General features: G+C 41.2%; 4 protein-coding genes across 10 annotated transcripts in view; all 4 read right to left on the bottom strand.

Annotated features, from left to right (window-relative positions):
- LOC103971728 (protein VASCULAR ASSOCIATED DEATH 1, chloroplastic-like) overlaps positions 1-2,554 on the bottom strand; it is a 16,182-nt gene extending 13,628 nt beyond the window's left edge. The window contains exons 1-4 of one of the 6 annotated variants that reach the window (XM_009385825.3): positions 2,286-2,554; positions 2,139-2,201; positions 890-940; positions 639-704 (exon numbers count right to left, since the gene is read on the bottom strand). In XM_009385825.3, the coding sequence (XP_009384100.2) occupies positions 639-704; positions 890-940; positions 2,139-2,201; positions 2,286-2,429 (324 nt within the window). In that variant the 5' untranslated portion in view covers positions 2,430-2,554. Of the gene's footprint in view, positions 1-638; positions 705-889; positions 1,411-2,002 lie in introns of all 6 variants that reach the window. The other 5 variants (XM_065172992.1, XM_065172994.1, XM_065172997.1 and 2 more) reach the window with 5 other exon arrangements.
- Positions 2,555-6,949: 4,395 nt separating this feature from the next.
- On the bottom strand, positions 6,950-8,863 carry LOC103971727 (putative L-cysteine desulfhydrase 1). Its single transcript, XM_009385824.3, has one exon. The coding sequence runs from the start codon at positions 8,727-8,729 to the stop codon at positions 7,359-7,361; it is 1,371 nt and encodes a 456-aa protein (XP_009384099.2). The 5' UTR covers positions 8,730-8,863; the 3' UTR covers positions 6,950-7,358.
- A 2,653-nt stretch (positions 8,864-11,516) lies between these two features.
- On the bottom strand, positions 11,517-13,695 carry LOC103972553 (probable WRKY transcription factor 47). Of its 2 annotated transcripts, none has more exons than XM_009386907.3 (6): positions 13,420-13,695; positions 13,270-13,335; positions 12,972-13,124; positions 12,540-12,851; positions 12,316-12,429; positions 11,517-12,209 (listed from the first exon to the last, which is right to left on the bottom strand). In XM_009386907.3, exons 1-6 carry the CDS (start codon positions 13,588-13,590, stop codon positions 11,670-11,672), a joined length of 1,356 nt encoding a protein of 451 aa, XP_009385182.2. In that variant the 5' UTR covers positions 13,591-13,695; the 3' UTR covers positions 11,517-11,669. The 2 variants fall into 2 exon arrangements, with proteins under 2 accessions (XP_009385182.2, XP_065029357.1); XM_065173285.1 differs by having other exon boundaries at positions 11,517-12,203.
- A 10,455-nt stretch (positions 13,696-24,150) lies between these two features.
- LOC103971586 (H/ACA ribonucleoprotein complex subunit 4-like) lies at positions 24,151-26,520 on the bottom strand. Its single transcript, XM_009385642.3, has one exon. The coding sequence runs from the start codon at positions 26,426-26,428 to the stop codon at positions 24,518-24,520; it is 1,911 nt and encodes a 636-aa protein (XP_009383917.2). The 5' UTR covers positions 26,429-26,520; the 3' UTR covers positions 24,151-24,517.
- Between the last annotated feature and the right edge of the window lie 115 nt (positions 26,521-26,635).

Here is a 26,635-nt window from a genome sequence, read left to right as displayed (position 1 = left end):
ATCAGTATAGAACTGGCAACAGCTGTCAATTTACTGTTGCAGACAGCTGTAAACAATTGTTTGCCGTCTGTTTACCTCCTCCCTCTCTCCCTCCCCATTCTGCCACCTCAGATTCACCTCCTTCCATGGGTGCTGCCTCCTCCTTCAGTTAGGGTCATCACCTTCTCCCCTCCTCATCTTCCATCTCCGCCTTCTCCTTGTATCCAACTCTCTTCCTCCTACTGTTCCTACTCCTCTCTTCTCACCTTCTTTATACTGATCCATACCAAAACCATACCAGTCCTGCCACGGACCCATATTGGCACTATGCCGAGTTTCTCAATCTTGCTAAGAATAATGCCGTTATGTTAACAAAAAATCGAACAAGACAGTAAAAGTCAAGTATCTGATTATCAATCTATGTAGTAAAGACTACCTAACATTATATGTGAACCAATGGCAGGAGCTCAAGCAAATTTGAGAAATCCAAGATATGAGCATAGCTTTTATGATGAAAAAGGACCCTAAAATAGATGTATACCAAAAGAGTGGCACATTATATATTTCAAATGAAAGTAAACAGGAATCATCTCAAGTTGCACGCAAAACAAACTAAAGTTCAAGTTACATCTAAATGGGCAGCCCTCTTCAATTTGTACCTTTGTCTCAAATCCAAAAATGTTGGAATAAAAGCAGATGTGGTGGGTAAACAAATACATATGACCCTGCAGTGAAACCCAAGAAGATCAACAAATTACTACAAACCTAACATTTGTTACCATCATGAGCAAAATGGTGGCATTTGAACCTGACAATCTCAAATAAATCAATGAAAGAAAATGAAAAGGATTAAGTCATTTGGTAATCACATAATTCGGTATGACAGAAAGCAAATGAATAGCAGAAATACCTGAAGAAAAATATTTTCTTGGAGGGCACAGTTAAAATCTTGAAGAAGAACCTACGTATATAATGTAAAAAATTAAGAATGCAATATTCAGAAATAGCATAAACCTGAAAAACAGAAGTGGGGTGATAAAGTTTGTTTCATGGACTAAGAAAAGTGATTAGAAGCACATACAAGATCTGGAATGCCATGACATCTTATTTAAACCATTTAAACTTTGTCCCAAATAATAACATATCAGAATATCTTGCTAGACTTCCAAAGGGAAAAGAAAACATAAAAGCACCTACCATCCATTACAAATATACAATAATAAAGGATGGTTGCAAGGGAAGTTACATAATAAACAATCCCATAAGCACTACATCAGAAATTTAAAAAAAAAACTGTAGTATGTGCACGTATTTTAGACATTAAGCTTTATTACAGAATAAAAGGATTAGACTTCGAGAGATAAGAGACTGAAGATGTCTTCACAGGGAAAAGACAGCACCTCCTCCACGAGAAAGGGCATAAATCAGCCTCTGTATACACAATTTAATGATTCCAAGTGACACATCAAAGTCAGTAAGACAAAAGAAGACAGCTAGTCATATTTCTTACAGTTCAACTCAAGAGAAAGTTGTGAACAGACTCATATTCAAACCTTCAAGCATAAAATACAACAAGGTCCTAGCAGTAGTTTATCAAAGTCTTTGGTTAGAACTTCAAGGAAAAATTTGAACGTCTAAAACAGAAAGTTTAACCTGTACCATCCTAATGATCATATCAATTATGTACTGTCTCTATTGAGACATCCGAGCTGATTAGTGCATTGTTACACAAGTGATAAATTTTAGATTCCAATCCTCGTGTGAGGATCATGCATGCCATTTAATATAATGGAAATATATTTCATTTTTAAAAAAAAATCAATTATGTACTCTGCATCACCTATAAATATAAGAATGTATTTACTACGAAAAGAAAAGAATAACAAGACTCCTAGTGAACTCTAAATTAAATCTTAATTTTCTCGGATACAAGTGCACCTAGCAGTACTGGTATAAATGCTTGTTCGTGCAGAAATTCATCATCTAGTCCACTGTTATTTATCTATGGGAGAGAAAACGTCACCCTAACAAGTGATCCACGCGAAAGCAAACCTTCAAAGGGCAAGAAGACAACAGACTGCCTCAGACAACAGTCCATTATTCAAACTAGCACAAGGATTACGATGTTCCGTCAGGATAAGTACTCGAAACCCGCCCACCTCATCAGGAGGAAGACGGAACAGCAAGCGGTACTCTTCGCTCCTCGTCGAGAGGGCCTGTGTCTACCAACACAATCGAGATAAAGAACCGGCATCCCTAAACCCATTTACATCCGAACCAAGAAACATCGGAACAATGCAATTTACCAGAGCATCAACCTCCTTGCGGTCGGAGGGCTCACCGTCGTGGACGGAGGAGATCTCAGTAGTGGCGTTGCCGTTCGGCTTCGCGACCCTAGGCGACGGCGATGAGCTGGGCGCCTCCGAGTTCTCCGGCTGGGCGGTAGCCATGGTATCGGATCCTACGGGTTTGGATCGGGAGGGAGGAGGGGGAGGGAGAAGAGTGGATCTTTGGCGCCGTTACTCGATCGAGGGCTTCCTTCCAAACGAACGAGTAAGGAAGAGGGCGAACGAAGGAGCGGAAGAACGTCAAAACAGACTTTTGTGTGTGTGTGTATATATAGACATCCAATTTCGGTGATCTCTATATTCATCGTTCTTAATCTAAATTTAGCATTCTAAACCACTATATTTAGTTAGTTGTTATTGCACTATTTGTTGAAAGTCTAATTGGCAATGATACACTTCGAAATATATATATTATATGATTTATATATGTTATTAAATAAGAAGATTTTTATTCTTATATTAACAGAATTTTAACTGAAATTTAACTAAAGCTGACCTGATCTAAAAGTGGTTAACCCGATTTTTTTTAATTCTAATGTTTTTATTACTTGAATTATATATATACATAATTTTATAATTTATATATGTAAAATTGCCAATTTTTAACTTTGTAAACCCCTCTTCTTTGGGCATGATCATAAAATTCAACGAACTTCTATCACGAAATCTATTAGCATTACGATTTCTATAACTTTATTTATCCTAATATCATTGGTTATAACCACATGAATTGATACAAAAATAACGACTAAAAAAATATTTTTAATATTTAAAATTATATTTTTACTAATAAAATTATTAAAAATAAAAATAAAATTATTTTTTTTATTCATCACTTTCACATCAATCTGTTTTCCATCAATTCAGTTGATGACATCATGATCGACAAGATTGTTTGTTTCATTTTTAAAACTAGAATGATCTAATATGATTCAAATACAAATGATAATATATAATTAGCTAATGACATAAATCTTGTGAAAAAGAAGATTTCTGATATCAGTGAAAACCACGTAAAAAATGTAAAGACAGTTGAGGCAGAACTGGGAGCACAAACAGTCAACAAACAGAAACTCACAAGCTGAGACTTCATCGTATCACGTTCTCTTTCAACTTTAAGACCCTGTACTATACCATACCGACGTTTCGACCCGGGCTCGGTACGATACGATTCCGATGTACCAAGCAGTATATCAGAACGTACCGAGTGATACATCATGATGTACTGAATATTTTTTTTATTTTATACTATAGCAATGCTACAGTATAATACTGTAACGAAACCGAACGATCCGCATACCGATAATCTGTCGGACCAGTACATACCGCCCGATATGAGCAGTACACTTCGGTACAGGTACCGACCTTGTTTGAGACAGTACAAAAGAATGGGCATATTGCATTCTTTTTTTCAGTTGTGGTTAGTTCAAGAACCAGACTCATTGATGCCATAAAGAAAACATTTCAAAGAACATGTCCAGTGACAATTTCAAGATCATGAAGTGTAACTAAATTGACATTGTTTTTGCATCAAAAAGTACTGCGATAAAAGCCAACATCCATGTAGCTTTGCATATGTGATGGCCTGAAGCAGATTTAACTCCTGGTGTCAAAATAGTTCTTCAGAGCAAATGAGAGATTGTGAAAGAGTTTACCGGATTTAACTCCAACCTCCAGCTACCAAGCTTCCTGTACAAGATGAAATCAAGCCAGGTCATAAGTTCCTCCAATCAAACAGATACTATTTCCCCAACACTCTCCTAGATCCTCCTGGGATTTTGATGTCATCATCCTCTCTGCAGACTGCCTATAGACTCATACCGACTTCTATATTGATCCTGCCTAAAAGTCTGAATTCAATATTGATCCTGCCTAAAAAATATGGCCACAGATATAGAACTTTTACCGGCACTTTCTGCTTTTTGAATCAGAAAGGAACACAGAAATGCAGATGATGTATGAGTGGAAGATGAAAGAACCAAAAGGACTGATATCAACTAAACACGACAGAATAAGAGGTTGCTTTTTCTCCGAAAGAAGTTTTTACTTATGTACAACCAAATCCTTCAACTAACATCCTTCCCTAAGGCACCCAAAACCTTTACTTATTTGACTAGCATGAATCGAGAGTCGACTACAAGAACATGGCATTGTCATAAAGCATGCTATATTACCAGCAATTTTATGATGGTGGTATGTTAAATCTTACTAAAAGATTCCCAAGAACACAAAAGTAGGACAGAGAGGTGCCTGTCATATATATTGCCACCTAGAAGCCTCTCAGGTAACAAGTTATATCTGAGAAGTAATATCACTACAAAGGATCTTCTCTCTCCAAAATATTTAAAAAAAACACTATTATGTACAGTTCTTCCCAAGAACAAATGTGAATAATCAATCCAAAAAACCATTTGACTGGAGAAGCTCACAGAAAACCAAGAATAACTATCAATTAGCCACTTACAAGTGAACAAATTCCAAGTTTTCTATGACAAGAACAAGCAATTTATCTAGCAGTTATTCCCAGAAACAAAAAGTCCTTATGCAACACAAAAGTGCAAAAATGTAACGACAAAGGACGCTTGTAGCTCATCAAATTAGGATCTAATATGATAGTCTTGTGAACTCAATTGCGTTTATTACATATATATCTGAGAAAATGGATAAATAGCAAATCAGATGAACTCAATAACATCCTTTGCAGGGGGCATGGCGCTTTAATGAATCTAGCCATGTTAGGACATGCTTCTAATTTGCTCATTCTTTCTGACACTAACTAAAGGAAATAAGCAGAAAGACAAAATGTACATGCTGGTACAGAAAGATATGTATGATTAAAGGAAGAGCAAAAAGATAATATTTATCTCATTCGTGCTGGCAATACCATGCATTCGTGGATGTTAAACAAATTAAACAGAAGTCAGGTACATGTGTTAAAGAAACAGTGAAACAGTATGTTATATGTGTAACTACACTGCTATTTGAACGGTTCAAAAGATGCAACGACTAATTGGTTCAATTCAACACCTAAATTTACTTTTTTAATGCAACAACTAACTTAATTAACTTTTGTAACTCACTCAATTCTCTATATTCTAAGCTGGTTTCAGGAAGAAGTGGATGCATTACAGAAAAGGAAAATAAGTTTTGCATCCAACGGTAAGACTTGGATATTGAGCCTCTTCTTGTTGAGGTTCAGAGATATCAACGAGAATGACTTAGACATGCACCTCATAAGCTTGTGCAAAAGGCAAGGCCTAAAGGGCAATAGCGAGTGACTGACAATTGTCATTAAATTATTGAATATGTTCTAAGCCAACAATGCTGCAGTTCTGTCATAACTTTTGTGGTTGCACAACTATTGCTATCCAGAAAAAAATAGCAGAACAAATATTACAATTAAAGATATTTCAAAGAAGTCATTTCTACAAGAGCACCAATATACTAAGTACCCAATAAAGATGAATGGAAACAATGGGGCATTTCATATTTCTTTCACACATTGGTCTAGGGGACAAATTGTCCCTTATCATCCACTGATCAAAAGTTAGAAGCTTTATACTTTTTGGTTTACAAAATTTTGCAAAAAGCTGAAGTTTCCTCCACTTTGATTTTTTATATTCATTACAAAAGATGCACAGCCCCCATAATCAGTATAACTATACTAAAATACCACATATGCTAATTTGATCATGTTTTCTTCAGTTTACAAAATCACAAGATATGCCTTCCGAACTCTGTTGCATAAGATGCCTCAAATTCAACAACAAAAGGTCCACATAATCATAGGAATGCATTCCAAAGCAACTTTCAGATGAAAATCACACCTATTTATACCATACAAACAATAAACATTATAACAAGAACAAGAACCATCAGTTAACTAATTACGCATCACAAAGACCTTGCACCAAAAGAATTGACAAGATATACCAATACGAAATTCCTTTGATAATATATGAGCTTAGTTTTCTGAGAGGTAGAGGAAATCTTAAGAAGACTTTATTAGAAATTACAAATAAAAGATTTACATATTTTTAATTTAACTAAGGATATTACTTCGTACAAAGTTCAATGATGGAAAAAGCCTCACACGGCCAGTCCCAAGTAGTCAGGACATTATAGCTTGCAGTTTTCACTAAGTTATGATCTCATTTGACGCATGTTATGTGTCATTTCCTCCTAATCAAGCATTATTATGGACAAAACGGAGTTTCTTAGGCCTTGCCACAGTCCAGGTGCCCCTGAGACGGTTTACTGGCTTACCATATTGTCCAGCTCACTATAATGAAATGATATACAACAATAAGAGTCTACTCACAGAGAAATCATGACAAAGAAATCCATCTGAATTTCTCTCTTGATTCATCAATCATCATTATATGCCGCATCGACTACCACAAACTGCTATTTGAGACAGGTGAATAGAGAGACATAGATAATAGAGATTACATGATAACAATCAAACTAGAATCATTGTATAATTGGATTGATCTACTACAAATATATAGACATGGGTTACTTGGAATATGGCAAATTCAGTCATGATTGCACCTCAGGCTTTAACCATGTGGTAAAATGGTTGCACCTCAGGCTTTAACCACAAATTTTACTCAACAAAGTTCAAGTCAAATAAATCAAGATTGTGTTATTGTATATCCGTAAAATATCCGAAGTCCTGAAAAGTGAGATTTCTGGAAACATGCTTATGGCCAATCCAAATACCGTTATCCTAAGACACAATCTTTAGACACAATTGCTGTGTTCCACATGAAAAAGCACAGCATCTTTGCAATTTAGACGAGGTAGACCGGCTTATATCATAATTCTCAATGTCAAAAGCAAAGCATTTCCCCTTGACACTGGAGCAATCGATGAAAGCTAATGCTAGCATGGCTTGGAGCAATGTAGACCAACTGTTTGAAGTACAACGCATGCTACATAAATTATTATGTGACAGACGAAATCCATGTCATACGTCAATGACAATTAATGTGAAGTTATACTGATAGTTGGAGTTGCTGCACCTTCTCATTTGGATGAAAGCATATCACAGTTGTATCCATCAGCTACCAGATTGTGAACGGCATCTCTAAGTCTGTGGTAGTCACCCTCGGCATTGTACACAGTATGAGAAATCCGTACATAACCAGTGACACAATTGTTCCCGTCCTTCTCAAGGACCTCCCCATCCTTGGGCGGCTGATAGTAAATTGGAACTTCGACCTTGAATTTCTCTCGCAAGAAGCTCCTCAGCTTCATCGCATCTTTCTCACTAGAGACCCTTAAACAACCAGGCAATCCAACCATGATCATGCTGCAGCACATCTCCGGGGGAGACCCAAGAAACGTCCCCCATGCCTCGGCTAACATCTTGCCCATCTCTACAACCTTCTCGTGGTTCCGCTTTCGGATCCCTTCAATCCCACCCTCAAACCTACCGATGAATTCCATAACCGAGGGCACTACAAGCTGGGAGCTGTAATCCCTGGTACCGATCCATCCGCTCTCCAGAGGAAGGCCATTGCCATACTCATGGGACACCACCGGATGGTGCAAACAAGAGGAGGCAGAAGACTTGTTGGTGTACAAGAAGGCGACGGACGGGGGACAAAAGAACCATTTGTGGAGATTACTCGTGTAGAAATCGGCCCCAATATCCTGCACATCGACCTCTACACTGCCGATGGCATGGGCGGCATCCACGAACACCTGATCCACGCCCTCCTCGCGACAGATTCTCGTGAGTTCCTTGACGGGGATCACGACGCTAGGCATGGAGGTGACGTGGTCGATCACGGCAAGCCGGACCCGCCGGCCGTTGGCCTTCCCGAGCTCCAGAGTCTTTCGGAACTCGCGGACAATCTCCTCGTTGGAGGAGACCGGAAAGGGGAGGGGGACCTCGATGACGTGACCTCCGGCGCGGGCCACGTAGGCATGGATGGACTTCTTGACAGCGCCGTAGGCGTAGTGGAGCATGACGACGGCGTCGCCCTTGCGGAAGGCGCCCTCGGCAAAGGCCCAGGAGGCGTGCTGTAGGACGATGGCGGCAGCGGTGGTGGCGTTATCGACGAGGGCAACCTCATCGACGTCGGCAGCGTTGATGATCTCCTTGACGAGGGCGCGGGAGTGGAAAAGCCCAGGCTGGAGGCGGTTGAAGTAGAACTCATCGGGCTGACGGAGGAATTGCAGCTGCCACGAACGCTGCGCCGCGAGGACGGAGGCCGGGCAGCTACCGAAGCTGCCGTTATTGATGCGGGCGACCGAGGAGTCGTGGTGGGCAAACTCCTCTGCGATCTCGGCGGCGGCGATGGCACGAGGGGCGGGCCGGGGCCGCTTCTCCCGCTGGCCATTGGCGTCACCGCCGTTGTCGGCGCTGTCGTCGCGGTGGCGGCGATCCATGGGACTGGCACCTTGGATGAGATCTGATCGACACCGATAAGGGTTAGGGTTTGGGCGGGGAAGACGAAGAGAAAGGATGCAAGTGGCGGTGACGGGACTCCGCCATCGGGTATCCCCGATTCGAGTTTCGCTACTCATCCATGACAGAATTATGTTATATATATATAATAGAATAAGGCGTGTCCGACAAAACTCATTTGATGAATTCTGAGGAGTTGGTCGTTCGATGATAACAATTAAAAAGATTAATTTAAATTAAAAATAATAATCCAGATGATTGATAAATAATAATTTTTTTATGTTAAGATATTTTATAGTGTGATAGGAAGTCATATGGAATTAATTTATGTTTGAAAAAAATCAAATTCATAATTATGAATCTACTATTCATCCATTTATAAGTGACAAGGAAAATTATTGCATCTAAGAAATATGAACTCGCTTTAGATTTTGTCTTCAATATTCACTTATTTGAATTTACTAATATCAATATATATTACTGATATAAATTATTTAATGTGAAGAGTCAAATTGAAATAAATAATTATCTACTAGAGAACAATGGTCCACTCGATATTCCATTTCCATACATAATGATTGAGGCTTATACTGTTTGATAATACTAAAGATATCATCTAATCTAGTGGGTAAAGATCATAGTAGTTTATTACAAGATCTTGAATTCATTAGAAATATCTCTAGAATAGATACTTAATAATCACATGACATAGTAAGTGTATATGCGAGTCAAATGATATCTTACCTATGAAAAATGACTCTTATATATCCAAATGACATTCAAAATAAGTAAATAATATGTATAATTAAAATAGATATGTTTGTTTGTCATATTTAGGGATGTAAGATTGAGATAAGTCAATTTTGGCCCACAAAGCTAAGATGAAATATTAACAGAGGAAAAAAGAGAGAGTGCATTTTGGATAGAATGAGAATGGGAGATGCTTCATCTGAAATATCATTCAATTTTTAGTGTCTAAATGTTTTGAATTGATGTTGCAAAAGCACTTCTCTTGTCAAGTATCATATCATCACAAGGGATCTAACACTGATAGCAGAAAAGAAATCACAAGTGTGGAGAACCTTATCCACCCACTGGTACTCAGTCCTGGCCAAGAACAGAGTTGCCCACCATGAACAGCAAAAGCATCATTAAAAGAGGCATCAAATGACCAAATTGCCTAAGGATCTACTGAAGCAAGTTGCCTGATTGCAGCTTGTGGATGGGCATCAAGTCAGTGGTGCCACCTCTCACCTCAGAAAATGCTCAGGATGATGAACAGCATCCTTGCAAATCAGCAACATGGACTCTATTCCTATGAGATAATTGTCAACATCCTATATCTGCTGCATAAACTCCTTTGAATTAGCTTGATACCACCAGAATTGAATTTTTTTGGTAAGAAACATTCTGATTATGAGTTTGTCTGATCACAATTCGATTTTAATCGATCAATAATCATAATCATTATATATGGTAGTGAAAATGACTCAAAAGGATTAATACATAGGAACTCAAAAGATACTATATGATCAATAGTAGAGTTGGTGAAAATGACTCGAAGGATATTTTTTGGGTCTACTTTGTAAGAGTAGGACCGATTCTAGATTGGACAAACATTCACGGATCATAGAGTTGGCATCATTGTTGTTCTCTCCGACTAATGTTCATCAAAGACCAAGCTTAGCAACAATGCCAACACTACTATAAACATTAATTACTAGGAAGGAAATACTATACTAACAAAGGAAGAGTTAGAGAATCAAGACACAACAAAAATGAATGATGACTCATCTCCTTTCGGTGCTTTTATTTTGTGAGGTCCATTTGAGGGGGCAAAACCTGATAAATGAAATTGGGAGAGCTTAAAAATTCGAATATAAGTTTTGTTATGATGTGATGGATACTGATATTGTCTGAATTAATTTGATTCAGATTGAAAGTCGTATACGCAAGAAATCTGATGTCAAGATTTAGATATTAAGATAGATTTGGATGTGTTCTCCACGATCGACCTATATGAATATCGAAATCGTTCCTCCAACATTCAAAATAATTTTTGACAAGGATAAAATAATTTTACTAAATAGTAATTAATCTCAATTATTATGTCTAAGATAATCTTTTATAGTAAGCTAACTAAGAAAAATACTTTATAAATATTTTTCTTATCATATTTCAATATCTTGTTATTATTTTTCATAAGTATTCTGCTCCAATATGTAATTCTTGGAATTATTGATCTCTAAACTCCTTGAGAAAAGAATAGATTGAAAGAAAAGTGAGTAATCCAAACACCTGCCTGCCTCTGGTGCTTGTGGTTGTAGGCAGTACTTGAAAGTTTCAACTTTGGGTACCCTTTAACCAAGAATTAAAGAACAGGATGCAGCTTGTATTCATTGTGGAACTAACCAGATTTCATGATTCCAGCTTGATCAGATGGGTCAAAAACACCTGCCCACAGCTGCCTCTAAGAACAAAGAGTTGATTCTTGCAGTGTAGTATTGTCATATTCTAATTTGTCTTTGGCATTCACATTAAAACTGTACAGTTGTGGAATGTCACTGCAAACTTTGTGCATTCACTTGAGATTCAGCCAAATTTGCTGTTCCTTCTACTTGGAGTAAAATTAAGATTAATTTATAAAGATCTAATAAATATACTTTTATTAATTTTAATTTAAATATTTTAATTAATGATTTAATTCAAACAAAATTGATGGGTCAATTAAATCTATTAGGCCCAGGTTATAATATTTGGTATCAGTATATAAATTGATGTCTATGTAGTATATAGATTGATGGATATCTGTTTATATTGTTCCTTTTTCCTTGTCTAAAACTATGGTCTTGCTCTGTTGAATGAAACACTGATAAGTCCACTGGACTTGCGTTGAGCTGTAGATGACAATGGGGGAACCTCTAATTAGTAGAGAAGGTGGTGCAGGACTTGGGAAGCTGAGGAGATCCCGGCACGACGTGAGGCCCAGAAGAGGCACCGGCTGCACTTGCCGGAGCCGATCCCATGATGGACGTGACAGCGGCGGCCAAGGCTGCGGCGAAATTTGGATCAGTCGTGATGGCAGCGGTCACAGTGTCGACCATCGCGCCGCGCTGCAGACCCAACTGCAACGCCTGCGGCGGCTTCTGCGGGTGGCCGTGCATGAAGAGAGGCATGGCGAGCGGCACGGCCGCAGGGTGCGCCTGCGGCAGCTGCTGGAGCGGGTTCACGGACTGCGTCAGGTCGAGGGCGACGGTGGGGAACGCGGACAGCGGCGCCATGGTGGAAGCATGGGGAAAGGGGTGCAGAAAGCCCTCGCTGCCGGTGGAGCCGGAGAGCAGCATGGCCGCGGCCGCCGACGTGGTGCTCGCCAACGCTTTGGCGGCGGGCGGGAGGGGATGGTTGTGGTTGCCTTCGTAGGTGGCTACGAGCAGTGTCTTGTCCTCTGCACATCTCTGCACCTATCGCACCATTCGATCTATGTGAGATCATGACAACTTCGTAGGCAAGTAAAGATTTGACAGTTCTTCACATTGCACACGTTGAACTCAGATTCGATTGCTCTACCTGCTTTCTAACTGGGCATCCGACGGCCATAGTACAGCGATAGTAGGCCCGTGGACAAGGATTTCCCTTGGCCATCTTCTGACCATACTTCCTCCATTGACACCCATCACCGATCTGGAAACCACAACAAGCTTCTGATTAGTTCTACATAGCCACAGTTCTCACTGTAATCGTGCAGCAGCAGCAGCAGCAATTGATGCAGAAACTACGGAGCGTTGTATTACCATTCGTGCATTCGATCGAGCACGCACCGAGACTCTTGCTCTCCGGCGTGGGAGATCAGATGACGTATCAGCGCAGCTTGATTCTTGCATTGGCATGGGGCCATTGTTACCCTCCGAGAAAACATCGACTCTTTCTGCAGAAGGAATGATGCTGTGATCGTTAGAGCTTATGTTGAGCGAAGATGAGTGTTCCCTGTCGTCGTCGTCGTCCTTGGAGTTTCCATTGATCGACCACATGCGAGTTGGATGAGGTTGCATAAATTGGTGTGCTGATGATTCTCCTTCTGGCACGGACACACACATCTTGCCAACCTATGAGAAGAACCACATGTCATCGAAGGACATAGACTACATATGATCAAACACACGAGTATGACAAGAAAAGAAGAGAATATAAGCATCAAAAGCAGGGGATGATGACAAGAAAAGGACCTGTGTATGGCGGATCTCGTGTTCTCGTTGTCGCATTACTTGAAGAAGCTGACACTGCAGGGCAGTGTAACTTTGCGTGAGCTGATCCATCATGCTTCTTAGTCTCCGGTTCTCGTCGCGTACTCGGATTAGCTCGATCCGAAGCGTAGTTAACTGCAACTCCAGACAACAAAAGAGAAGATCCAAATTCCACTAGGATTAGAAGAACGATCTTGTTCTATGGATCCAAAAGAGTTAATTGGGTTGTCCCAACCCTATGGATCTATCACATCCAACCAAGAAAGCTATAACAACTCACCTTGTTTTTGGGTTTCTTCTCCTCTTTGCTGGCCTGAGAATTCACTGTCAGAAGATCTAACCCAGTCTGCACAGCAGCAAAGAGACACTCATCGCAGGTCTACTCAAGATGAGATATAGAGATGGAGAAACCAACGTTGTGATGACTTACGTGAACGTAGGTGGCTCCATGAGCCGGCGAGTCTTCCGCGTCTCCTTGACGGCCTTCGGCGACATCTTGCCGTCGGTTCTGGGAGAAGAAATCCACCTCTTTGATCGGGTTTGTCGATTCCGTGTCGTCCGCTAAGCACAAAAGCATCGTCTCTTGCACTGGTCTATCCATTGGAAGGAGGAAGGGAATGAGGTAAGGATGTGGAGAAGGAGAGGGACTCTGTGCTTTTCAAGGGTTGTGAAGGGAACAAAAACGAGGGACAACAGTGCGTGTCTCCTGTCTAATCTTTGGCTACTGCAAGTCACGAGAGAGAGAAGGGAGAAGATGGGGGGAGAGAGAGAGACGTCACACGTGCGTCAGCATGAGAGATGCGGTGGAGGAAGCGTGGAGAGCATCGGTTGGGCGCCGTTAGATCAGCCGTGGGTGGAGGGACGGCGCGGGGCGGTTTCCCACGTGGTGGTGGTCGCGTCACAGTCAGTGAGGTAGACGGCACGGCTGTGCTTAGCTCCCTGTGCGGGACTTAAAACTCCAGAAGCGGGACCCAGTCGGTTTGACTTTGGAGGCGCACGTAAGAGCATAACTTGACTTCGCCCGCCCGTGCGGCGTCATCCTTTGAAGTTGGACACTAGGGGGACTCACCGAGTTGAAAGCATCGGCCGTGGAAAGGACCATATAAAGAAACAAAATGAATTATAATATTCATAGATAGAGAGTTCTGAATTAATACCATTTATGATATATATATATATATATATATCAATTTTTTTTCTTTCAAGATTTTTTTGAAAGGTAACTTTATTTTTAATTTTCTCATCTTTTATATCATCTTTTAAAGCATATTCAAATAAAGGTAAACCCAACAACATCATCGTGGGGCATCGATAACACCGAGGAAGAAAGGTCCTAAGCTACTTATTCTTAAGAATTTTTTTTTTTATAACAATAAAGACATAGATAGAGATAAATCGAGAGAATCAAAGAAGAGGGAAGACAAAGGTAATATGATCGAATACATGCAATCATAGTAAGGCAACTAATCAAAGACGATCACAATAGGATGAAAGCACCGATTAACAATGTCTGCCCAAAAAAAGGAGAGAAGAAAAAAGATAATAAGAAAATTAAAAACTAGGAGCACTTCTTGAAAAGGGACTATATATTCTTATTGCTACGAATGCGTTATTATTGATAGAACAAAGTGTGAAAAATTCGTTCATGTCAACTTTGTATGTGAACAGTGTCATAAGTAGCTTGGCTCTGCCATCCTCATAGACGTGCATCTCTTCCACTCCAATAGCGTGTCATCTAAATTACCTCAAGAATGGGCAAGAAACTGTGATTGTGAACCAAAGTCAACACACAAACTGTTTGATGCGTTGTCTTGACATATGATCACATTGTTTGATCACAAACTGTCAACACACAAAAGGTTACTTGTTATTCAAAGAAGAAACAGACGAATACGTCAATCTAAGTTGCAATTGAAGACAAACCTCGATTCTTCTAAATAAGATATGCGTGAAATCCGGTTACCAACTCTAAAGAAGCCCTTTTTGAGACAAATTGTTGGATCACCCCAAGAAGGTATATAAACTAGACAAAGATCATGTAATAGCTCCAAGAGGGATTCATTCATTTTCCAACATCCTCTCCAATGGGGGCTGTTGACAGAGTCTTACACGTTCCAATATAGAATAAGCATGGCGGTCATGTGTAGTTGAGCAATGGGGTTAAAGTTTAGCTAGCAAATGAAAAAGATCGAAAGAAGGGATGGATCAGATACGATAGCAAATGAAAAGATAGAAGTTTAGCTAGCAAATGAAATGATGAAGGCGAGATTTTGTGGATTAGTCTCAAAAGGCTTAATTTGGTTGATCCGGGTTACATATTTTTGACATGCCAAGCATGATGGTACGAAGATCACACGACATCCATCTACTTACTCACCTTTGTTTATTTGGTAAGTCCTGATGTAGCCCCTATAAGTCGATAACGTGCATGGAGAAGCAAAGCAATAGGCATGGCTGGCAGCATTGCCCAAATAGAATAGTAACTTTAGGTGGGAGACACGTTTGGCGACTATGAGCTTGTAGACACTATTATTATACATATCATAGTTTTGTATTGATATCAGAGCAGGTGGAAAGTTGTGGTGAGTAGTACCTTTCAGCGTGGGAAAAAGAGAGGCTTCTTTCTTGATGCTGATCTTTTTGGAACTTATGTAAAGGGACAAATGTTTAGGATATGGTTTCAAGTATCGGAAAGAAAAAGGAACAGTCCCAAGGAAAAGTCTCATAGTTTTCTTTGGTGTTTGAAATTGGTAGTGACTTTGGAAAGGAACTCTTTACTTTCTGTGATGAGACCGTAAACATCTCACCTTGAACGACTATTAAAATCACTGGTTCATCGGTAGATATTCTGAGGCTACGAATCAATCGATGGCTTAGCTCAATGGATCTTTGTCATGGATGCAAATGTCAGGCCGTGCTAATAAACCTTTCAACTCTATGCCAACACCATCACCAATTTTTCCTCTTTTATGGGATTTTTTTTTTTTTTTTTGTGACCCTTCTTTAGTTTTAAGGTGTTGGAGAAGCGCCTACTGATGCATGAGATTGAAAGACTTTAACCATAATCAAGGTGAAAGCACTACTGACCTGGCATTGCATGGCAGCTATTTCAAAGGGCCAAGCTTTTCTCTGACTTGACTGAGAGGGGAGATGAAATCAAAGGGTTCTCATGAGCATTGATGTCGAGCCTTGACAAATGTAAGTCTCTCCTACAACCTGTAGATGAGAACAAGAGACAAATGTTGAGAACAAATGAAAGATACATACCACATGACAAACAGGATCATCATATCATAAATTGTTCAAAGGTTGGTGCTGATGACAATCAAATGTTCTCATGATGCTCACTCTTATTTGTGATTCTTCTAAATTACGCCTGTGAGTGTAGATTTAATTCTCCTAATTACTTGCAGCAATAACAACAAAATTTTCTAGAAAGTCTTGGGGTCAGTTCGCGTTAAACGAATATTAAAGAGGTGATGCACTCCCTCAATCACAGTAATTTTTTCCAATCAAACATCCTGATAGGGGGAGAATTCACCCCCTCAATCACAGCTCACGCTATTAGCTCCACATGGAGTGAGACCCGGATGATATGACAATCACCCAATCCCAACAGCAATAATAAGCCCAAACCAAAATATCGTATCCATAGAATATTTTCTTGGGCCCAACATCCTATAAAGTCCCATTAATTTATCATCACCCACGTTAGTTACGGTTCACCTATGATCTCACTTTCCACCTCATCGGGTCAAACACCCCACTCTGACTCTAATCTACTACCTTCCTATCCATTTCTGAACTTCTATACACATGGCCTAGAACTACGTTGGACTGACTGAAACATCACGAACAATCATATCATGAAATCCCCACAACTTATTGTGACAGATAAAATTATAAACAAGATGTTTGATATAATGTTTATGTACGTCCATGTTTTTGGTTTGTTCATACTTAACACAGCATGTAGAGGGACGGTGGAATGCTTAACAACTCCATTTTAGTTAGGTTTGGTGGTCGTTTTCGACATATAAATAAAGGTTGTGTCATATTGACACTTGTAGGGATTTCGGATTGTAGTGAGTCATTTTGGATCCTTTGTTATGCGTAAGGGATCATAGGAGGTTTCGGGGAGACTGACTTTTGCGGATGGACACGCAAGGGTACCGTACGATTTAGACAAAACCAACTAAGTCCATAACATATGGTATCAGAGCAGGACAAGCACTCATAAAAACACTTGGCATGTAAACGTGGGGGACCTAGCGAGGCTGCGTTAATGACAGCCAGCACGTGCAATCGTTTGGGAGAAAACGAGCATAGAGATGTAGGGTAAAGGAGTCACTCAGAGGAGCGGACATCTGAGATTGGTATTCAGAGGAATGGCCAAGCCTTCGCGCAAGAGGCACCACGAGGACTAGCAAACTGGGAAGAATGCGTAGCGCACAAAGGTTGGGATGGTTGAGTTTGAGCTATGGCTCAACGTTGGCAACCATACTTGATGGTGCTCAAGGCAAACGAGGCGCTTGGTAAAGGATGAGACCATGCAAGGTGGAATAGGTTGTTCAGCGACCAAAAGAGTTATGCAAAGCTCACAAAGATGAGGGAAATTGCTAACTCGAAGAATGCGGTACTCATACAAGAGCTTGTATGCGAACGATGGAGTGTTCGTGGCCATCCTAATGCGACCGAAACTTAGTGCTATGGAGCATTGAAACTTTCTCTTCAACATGAGAAGGATACGTCCGTAGAAGGCTGAAATGTGCAGTGGGTTCAACATGTTGCTAGGCCTTAAGGGGTACGGAGGCTGTATTGATATGAAGTCGCAATATAACAAGTATGTTTGTGGGAGGCAGAACAATGCACAATTTATTCAGCAAGGCGGAGTAGTCCAAGGGGATGGTAGTCTCCGAAACTTTTAAAGAGAATGAAGCGAAGAGAGAAGTTGCTCCAACGGGACATAGATCCAAGAGGGATAAGTCCCGACTCTCCAGGGGGAGAACCATGTGCAACAAATCACACAAGTTGAGGAGGAGTACCTTGAAACAACTTCACAAAGCTCAATGGACCGAGTGAGCGGTAAGGAGTCGTCGCATGATCTCGCTTGAGATAATGCATTTGGGGGATACATTACGGGATCAAGTGGGGGAGCTACCCAAGGCAACACAAATGAAGGCACACTTGGAGTCAATATGCAGATCAGACTCAATAAAGGGCTGACCCGTGGAATAGTAGGTGTGAGGACCATCATCAACTCAATGCAAATCGAGGAGCGGAGCAACTTGGGTGTAACTTGGCGAAGTAACCAAGCTGCTTGAAGGGAGCCGACAAAGAAGTTGGAACATTGAACAGAGAAGCATTTGATAGAGAAACTAAGGAGACTCGGCTTGCGAAGGCAAAGTTGGGTTCGGAAAGCCTTGGCACGAGGCAAAAGGAGATGAAGGTGGTACTCTTGAAGAATATGTCACACTACTGCCAATCAAGTTGTCATGAAGGAAGTGGTGAACAACGGATATTGTGCATCAATTTCAGCGAAGTCGATGGACTTTGGGAGCTACTAAGTCACGGACTGTCCTAGGGCGGTGCTTCGTCTAGGTGTGACCCGAGACCAGGCGGACGAAGGTCGATTGTCAAAGGAACGAACACAATCGAATGTGGAAGAGGCCATGTGATGTGTTGGCAGAGGCCACACATGGAGGTATCACAATTTAAGTTCATCCCACAAGGAACAAAATGCAATGGAGATGTCACCAAGAGGCGACATGGTGCAGCAGATCGTGGTGGAACGGTTCGTGGCAATATGATACACACGAATATAGTCCCACGAGGGACTATATCATACGAATGTATGATCGGGAGCTCCACTTCGGTGAACAATATGAGGACAAGAAGGGCTATGGATTCAAGGAGTGAATTTATGGTATCGCAGAGGCGGGTCTTCTATGCGTGCATCAAATTTTACATCGGATGAAAGCTTCAATCATCAACATATGAGGGCTTTGTACCGTCAAGGGAAAAGTTTGAATGCAAGTATCAGTAAATCTCATGGGAGGGACTTGATCAAACAGAGATATAATCAGAGTGGTTGGAGAGTTGGACTGCTTCAGAGCTCATATTTGCTTAAGGGAGCTCGGTAAGTCAAAGGACAAGGCCGAGTAAGCGAACATTGCTACCAAGGAAGCTAAGGAGAACAGAATCAATACAAACCCTACAACATGATGGCAAAAGTCATGTCTGAGAGTTGTAGTATCTCTTTCCATCGACCAAGGGGAACTGCTTGGAGAACATATAAGTGTTGAAGCAGGGGGTCGAAAGGGGCGAGGAAGCAACGACAAGTCCAAAGGCACTTAGCTATCTAAAACCAAGCATCGGTTAGAATGAATGTGGACTCGAAGGAGTGCCATAGAGGCAGATCTACCGATTGTGAATAAATGGATGCTGATGCAAAACGACTAATAGTAGGGCCATGAGTATGGCAGCGTTATGGTACCACAAAAGCGGGACTTCCGTGAAGTCATCGATCCCTTGCTCTCATGGAGGGCGAGTGCTTGTTCTTGAAAGAGGTCAAGGGTGTGGATAATGCGAAGGCAAACTCCAAATACCGAGACAAGGCTAAAGGGCAGAGGTTAGGGAACTTCGTAAGATCGGTGTCAATGAGCTTCTCATCAAGATAGCTGAAAGTTGAGGACTTCGGGTTGATGCAAGAGTGCTCGACCAAGAAACGAAGTAGGCAGTATGTGGTGTTGTACCTTTACGACTCACAGGAGTAAGCGACAAAGATGATGGATAAGACGATACAATCCCAGAGGCGACCAAAACTACTAGAAACTTGCTCCAAGTTGGGGTGAAAACTTCTTGCATTCCAGAAGTTTGATGGTATTGAGAAGGTGAATCACAATAGCTAACTCAATGCAAAGAGTGCAAACATTTCGAGTGCTTCAAAAGTGTGATCAAAGAGCAGGCAAAGGCTAGTAACCAACTCGATGCATGGAGTATAACTATCGAGGAGGCAGGTGAAGTCAAGCAACCTTTGCCTTCTCAACTCTTAAGAGAATGGGCGAAACTGAGTATCTCAATTCTCTTATATATCTAGTAGAGAAGCTCTGTACAGGTTCAAAAACCCCTCAAAGAAATCTAATAGAAGATAATAGTTATCAAATCCTCACCAATGATAATCGATGCTACTAAGAGTAGATTGTCCGCTTCATTTCCCAAGCGAAAGTAATGCGAACCTACTTGAAAGTGACAACTAAGTGAAAAAAGAGTCGATGGACAAATTTTATAGAGGAATGACCCAAAACCTTCAAAAGTTTACGAGGCGATGTCCGCTAAAGCTCCAATGGGCATCCACCGAATTTAAGTAGCATGAGGCATTTAAGAGACTGACGCATACTAAGGATGGTCTTTTTCTTCATCTAAAGGATCCGTAGGAACCAACAGTGTTCAACACAACTCAGCCAACCCCACATTAGAGTCAGAGTCATTGACGAGTTGAAACAGCATGACAGATTAAAAATTCGACTACTCAACAACAACAATGAATAGTAGTTGAGAGCCAAGAGGTGCATTATAGTTGGAGTAAAAAATTGAAGATTCAACAAATGCTAGGAGTTACAATGTCGACAAAGGCTTCGACGAGGACGTCGAACGAATAAGTGGAGATTGTCATAGACAAAATTATAAACATGGTATTCGATGTAATGCTTATATATGCTCGTGTCTTTTTATTTGTTCATGCTTTGCACAACATGTAGAGGGACACTCAAAGAATTGACAGCCCCATTTTAGTTGGATTTGATGGTCGTTTTCGACTTATAAATAAAGATTGTCATGTGGACACTTATGAAGATTTTGATCTATAGTGAATCATTTTGGATCTTTTGTTATGCGACCATACATAGCTTGCAAAATCTATTTGTAGTTTGCATTGGCTATGAAAGTGTTAAATGAAATAATTGATTGTAGATTCCGAGTGAGACAATTTCTCTAACCCGTTTTCTCTTTTGTAGGTCATAAGGGACCATAAAAGGTTTCAAGAAGACTGACCTTTGCAGACGGACACGCAAGGGTACCGCACGACTTAGACAAAATCAGTTAAGACCACCACTTATTAACTTCATCAAACATCTCATAACCTTTTGTTTTTCCTCCTCAAGATTCTTCATCATGTAGCAGAAGGATGTAAAGATGAACATAAGAGGGATGATTAATGGGATAGCTCAGGAGTCGTGATCCATGAGGTGTGTGTGTTTGTCTTGTGGCACAGCCGTTTCCTCTCAGGGGACTGTGCCTATGCAAGAAAAATCATGATGATGAAGGTTGGATGGTAAGAGGGTCAATTATTCTGTCCCCAAAGATCATCAATAGGTAAGGTAGCCTTTCCAAGCAAGTAAAGCACAAGTAGTGCTGAACTAGGGCTGGATGTAACTTGGAGTCCTCATGGTCCACCTCTTCCTTCTATCCCATTACCCTATTTTCCGTTGTGACGACGATATGTCGGTAAAAGCACAACTTTCATTCTCAGTACTAAGGATTAAGCTAATGAACAGTCCTATCCTAATTACTGGACCACCTTCTCTTCTACAATAAACTTTCACCCATATACCAAAAGAACTCCAGCAACATCATTCTATGTCTTGTTCATACAGTAGCCTGTATTTTAATCACTGTTAGAAGTTGCAGAGTGGAATCAGTTTTTTAATCTGTATTTTAACAAGGCGTCAGATTTTAGGGTAATTAGATACCAACCTAACTGAATCTGGCGATACTCAACTTTTTCATTACTGCCTTTATTCTCATTAGACCATCAGTTTGATCAACTGCTCCGATCACCCCTCTCAACTTCTGTACAACACAAAGGACGAGAACAAAAAATCTTCATTACTCTAAGCCAGATACAGACCCAACAATAGCCAAAACCAGATGTAAAGTTAAATTAGGGTTCTAGAAAGCACAAACCTGATGCAAGGCGGCCTCCAGTTGTAGCTGAGGGCTCCACGTGTTGTTGGAGCTAGGACTAGGATTCACCTCCAAACCAACCCAACCTGCCCTGGTCTACATCCAACAACCCCGGAGATAAATATAACTTTATTGTGGTTGATGAGCCAGTCCGTAATCCATGGTTTAGTTTGATAAATACTTGAAATCTAAGAGCATGTTTAAATAGACTGAAGTAAACTATCTATCCTGTTATGCAACTACCATAAAGCTGGCGGCATAAAGTAATCAGGAACTTGTAACGTATCATCTAAGTCATGTTGGAACCCCAGTAACTTATTGCACCAGGTGGTGAGTCAGTAAGGTTGGAGTTTGACATTGGCTATCCTGCTTCAATTCAAAATGGGGAACATAACCTGTTGTCTGCCTAAGCTTAACACCAATTATTTTGGTACCATAGCCAACCTAGACAATCCTTTTTAATGTACACACAGGCATTTCAGCAAAGCCATCTCATGAACCAGACATGATATACAATATAACTGAATGAATGAACCATCAATGGAGGGGTAACACCGATGGGCAACCAAACAGATCCAACTCTATCAAACCAGACAAGGCCAAGAGTGGTTCAGTTGCCACTAGCTACTAAATCGTGATACAAACTGGGCCACTAAAACTAGATTAAACCATTTGGCTAGAACTAAGACCCAAAATCTTTTAAGTGTCTAGCTCCATTGCCTTGTAACTTCTTACAGTTATATTACCTGTAAGTCTCATTCTCGGTGGTGCTGACAATTAATAGTGTAAATTATTATATTCATAAATCCCAAAGCAAAATCATCAGTCTCAAAATCTCAAACAGCAACTCTGATAAGCATATCCGGTACAAACTATATACCACGAACTATAAGAGGAATTTCGAGAAACAAAAAAAACATAATGTTCAGTGATAGATACATTGTATGTCAAAGTCCCATATTCTCAGGTATCGAGGAAAAGCAGTCATCATAGACACAGATAATTAGCAAAACCAAGCATAACGTGCAAGAGAAGGTGAAGCAGATAATGGATTATAAATCCGTTTATTGAGTGTACCATAAAAGAAACATGGTAGCAGAAAACAAGGATCAGAAAATACAGAACATAATGCCATCAGCGACAAAGACAAAATGTAAAGTCTATTTTGGGTCAGCTACAGAAATATTATTCCCACCATTGAGTCCTGTTTAGAAAAATATCATTAATCATACTATCACAAAAGTAACTCTAATATATTTAACATCAAAGTCAGAACACGAGTAGCATTTCTGTTAAAATATAAAATGTGTGGGAAAAGAAAACTCACTGACTTGCAAGACCTGAACTTTGGACAAGCATCATCTCATGGAAACTCTTTCATAAATTGTCAAGGCACCACAGGATAATGAGAGTTGTAATGGAACATGCCAAGCAGAAGGAACTGGAAACTCTGAAAGCCAAGTTATGAAAAATCAAAAGCAAAGTTCCTAAAATATCTGACAAATCTGGGGCCTGTAAAAGGTGAGTCTCATGCATATAATAATACAGCTGAATGTGCACCAGTGTATGTCCAAATCAGTTGCTTAATCCTCTGTTTATGAAATCACAACAGATAATCAGTTGCTTAATCCTCTGTTTATAAAATCACAACAAATAATCATGGTAGACCTGTCTTCTTGCCTCTTTCAGAAAATTTGTAAAGAATCTATCAATGCTGAAAATAACCACATGGAACAAGGATAAACAGTAAATTATTATGAGCACTAGAAAAAATATAACCACAATCAATATTCTCCCACATGGCAGTCATCACTCAAAAGTCGGTTTCTAGCCAAGCATCCACAGAAACATCATATTTAAGAAAGGGGCCAAAAGATGTTCTTTTGGCTGAAAAGATCCAATTCACCAACATACAACACGCAAATATGGTTAAATTAAACAGTTATAACATGGTAATTCACGATACTTTTAATTCATGCAATGCACATAAAGTTTCTATATGCTACATATACAACCTTCCTATCAAAAATTTGAAATGACAATTCACAACTGACATTCAAGCAATGGTATTACTCAGCAAACGAAAATAATATAAAAATTGATACAAAAGTATTATAATATTGATTCTACAGAAATGCAAAGTTATAGCATCTCAACTAATAAAAGTTAAAATAGCATATTGATTCTAACAGAAATGTAACATAATGTCCATGAATCCAAAACATGGCATTAATGTTTTATTTGTCCCAAGTGTAACAATAAAAGGAGTTGGTGATTGATGACAAAGATTACAATCACAACTAGAAGTCCTCAGTAAATAGATGCTCTAGGCATATCCTCCTGACAAATACAACTAGTCTCCAGTACATAATCTTGAAAATAAAGAAAGGCACATAAATACCAACCGAAAGAACTAGGCATTAATTTTTTCCTGCATCATAAATTACTCTAGTTTGCAGAAATGAAAAACAGAAATGCAGATATTATAACCCAAATTGGGTAACCAGAAACAGTTTAAATAAACTGTTATATGGTGGCATCCTCAAAAGATATGATCCGCTTACTCATGCTGTTGTTCCCTCTGCATCACGGTTCTTCTTTTTCTTTTTCTCCTTCTTACTTGTCTTTACCTCTTCAGTGTCACCAGTTAAGCTGAGAGGAAGTTCAGTTTCTTCACCATTATTGTCCTCTTTGCTCCTCTTCTTCTTTTTCTTTTTTTCCTCTGTTAACTGCTCTTCATCAGAAGAACCTGCTTCACTTTTGTTTTTACTACTCTTCTTTTTCTTCTTTTCTTTCTCTACTACCTTCTCTCCATCAGCTAATTCTGCTTCTTCTCCCTCTTTAACCTTCTTTTTTTTCTTTTTCTTCTTCTCACTCTTCTCCTCATCTTGTGCTTGCTCAACTTCCTCCACATCCTCCAACTTCTTCGATTCAGCATCCAGGATAACATCCTGAGGTTTTTCAATCTTTACCTTCTTAGCAGCAGGTACTTCTCTGGCATCCTCCAATTTGCGCTTCCGCCCTTCACCACCATCTTCATCATCGCAACCACCATCTTTGTCTTTGTGTTTCTTCTTCTTTTTCTTATCTACCTTCACTTCTTCAGCTGCTACCTCATCCTTTGGTGCCACCGATTCCGGTGCTGCTGCAAGGCTGGCCACCATCGAATCTCCACCAGTCGGTAGCACCAAATTCCTGAGCCACTCGGCTGGTGTCTTCTCATTTGGCTTCCCATGCTTGTCCAGCAGGCCACCCGCAATCATCTTTTTCTTCGCCAATGCTCTTGGTCCAAGGCCCCACTTCCTAGGGTAGGTATCTCTATCCATCACCACTCTCTTTATTCTTGTAACTGATCCATGATCACACGTTGCCATCACAGCCGTTGTCATCTCAGCAATTCCCAGAGCGATAGCTTCTCCTTTTGTAGTCATCAGCACAACCTCCTCTCCAACCTCTATATCATTCTCAAACCTCAACAGTCCAGGAATCATCAGCTTTGCGCCATAACAAATAGCATTCACAGCGGAATCCTTAACAACCAGCCTCTTGTAGCTAGTGAGCAGCACCTCCAATGGCATCACCACCCGCCTCAAGTAGCTCTCGTCCTTGAAATTGTCATGCATCCATTGTGCATCCAACACATCGTGCATCGTCACCATATTATCCTTCTCGCCAAGAATCCCTGAGCGGACCCGCCGCAGTTCCTGCATATGCCCACCGACCCCAAGGATCAGGCCGAGATGGACACAGAGGGTACGGACATAGGTCCCGGCCTGGCAGGAAATCCAGAAGACGACCAGGTGCCTGTCGGGGTCGTACTCGAGCAGCTTGCTCTCGTAGATGGTCCGAATGCGGAGCTCGCGCTTGACGGCAGAGATAAGCGGGGGACGCTGGAACACCGCACCGGTGAGGGTCTCGAGCGCCCGGGCGACCTTGGCGACATCAGGGACGGCAGAGTGGAGGCGGGCAACGCAGACGTACTCCTTGCCGGCGCCCTGCTGGGACTTGACGAGGCGGGTGGCGCGGTCGATGCAGACGATGAGGTTGCCGGTGACCTTGGGGTCGAGGGTGCCGCTGTGGCCGGTCTTCTCAGCGCGGAGGATGCGCTTGATCCAGGCGACGACCTCGTGGGAGGAGGGATTGGAGGGCTTGTCGAGGTTGAGGATGCCGTAGCGAAGGTACTCCGGTAGGGGCCTCTTCAGGGGGGAGTGCCCGGCGGGGAGCGGCGTGTAATGGCCGGTGCGGACATTGAGGCGATCGTAGTTCTTGAGGAGGATCGGCCACGACGAGGTGTCAACGGCCGGGGTAAGGGACTGAGGTTTGATGAAGTAGTCCTTATCCTGGTCTTCTCCGGGGCCGCCAGCGGAGGGAGACGGAAGAATGTTCTCGTCCTTGCTTTTCTTCTTCTTTTTCTTCTTCCTATCGGTGGTGGGAGACGGCGAGGCGATGTCGGCCGGCGGCGGCGGAGAGGACATGGAGGCGGGACGGGGGAAGAGCTTTAGGATTAGGGTTTTGGTTCCGACAGTGGAGTGGGAGGAAATGGCAAGACGCGGCAATGTGTGATGGTTTCTTTCCCTGAGAAGGGTTTAAGAATGGGGGCGAAGGGCCATCAGCTAGCTCGCATCTTAAAGCTTGACGCGTCGTAGGACGACGAGCTGCCGCCCCATGGGGAATAGACGGCC

The sequence above is a fragment of the Musa acuminata genome, chromosome BXJ3-11, assembly GCF_036884655.1.
Source record: "Musa acuminata AAA Group cultivar baxijiao chromosome BXJ3-11, Cavendish_Baxijiao_AAA, whole genome shotgun sequence".
NCBI lineage: Eukaryota > Viridiplantae > Streptophyta > Magnoliopsida > Zingiberales > Musaceae > Musa > Musa acuminata.
This window is presented reverse-complemented; position numbering and strand designations above follow the sequence as displayed.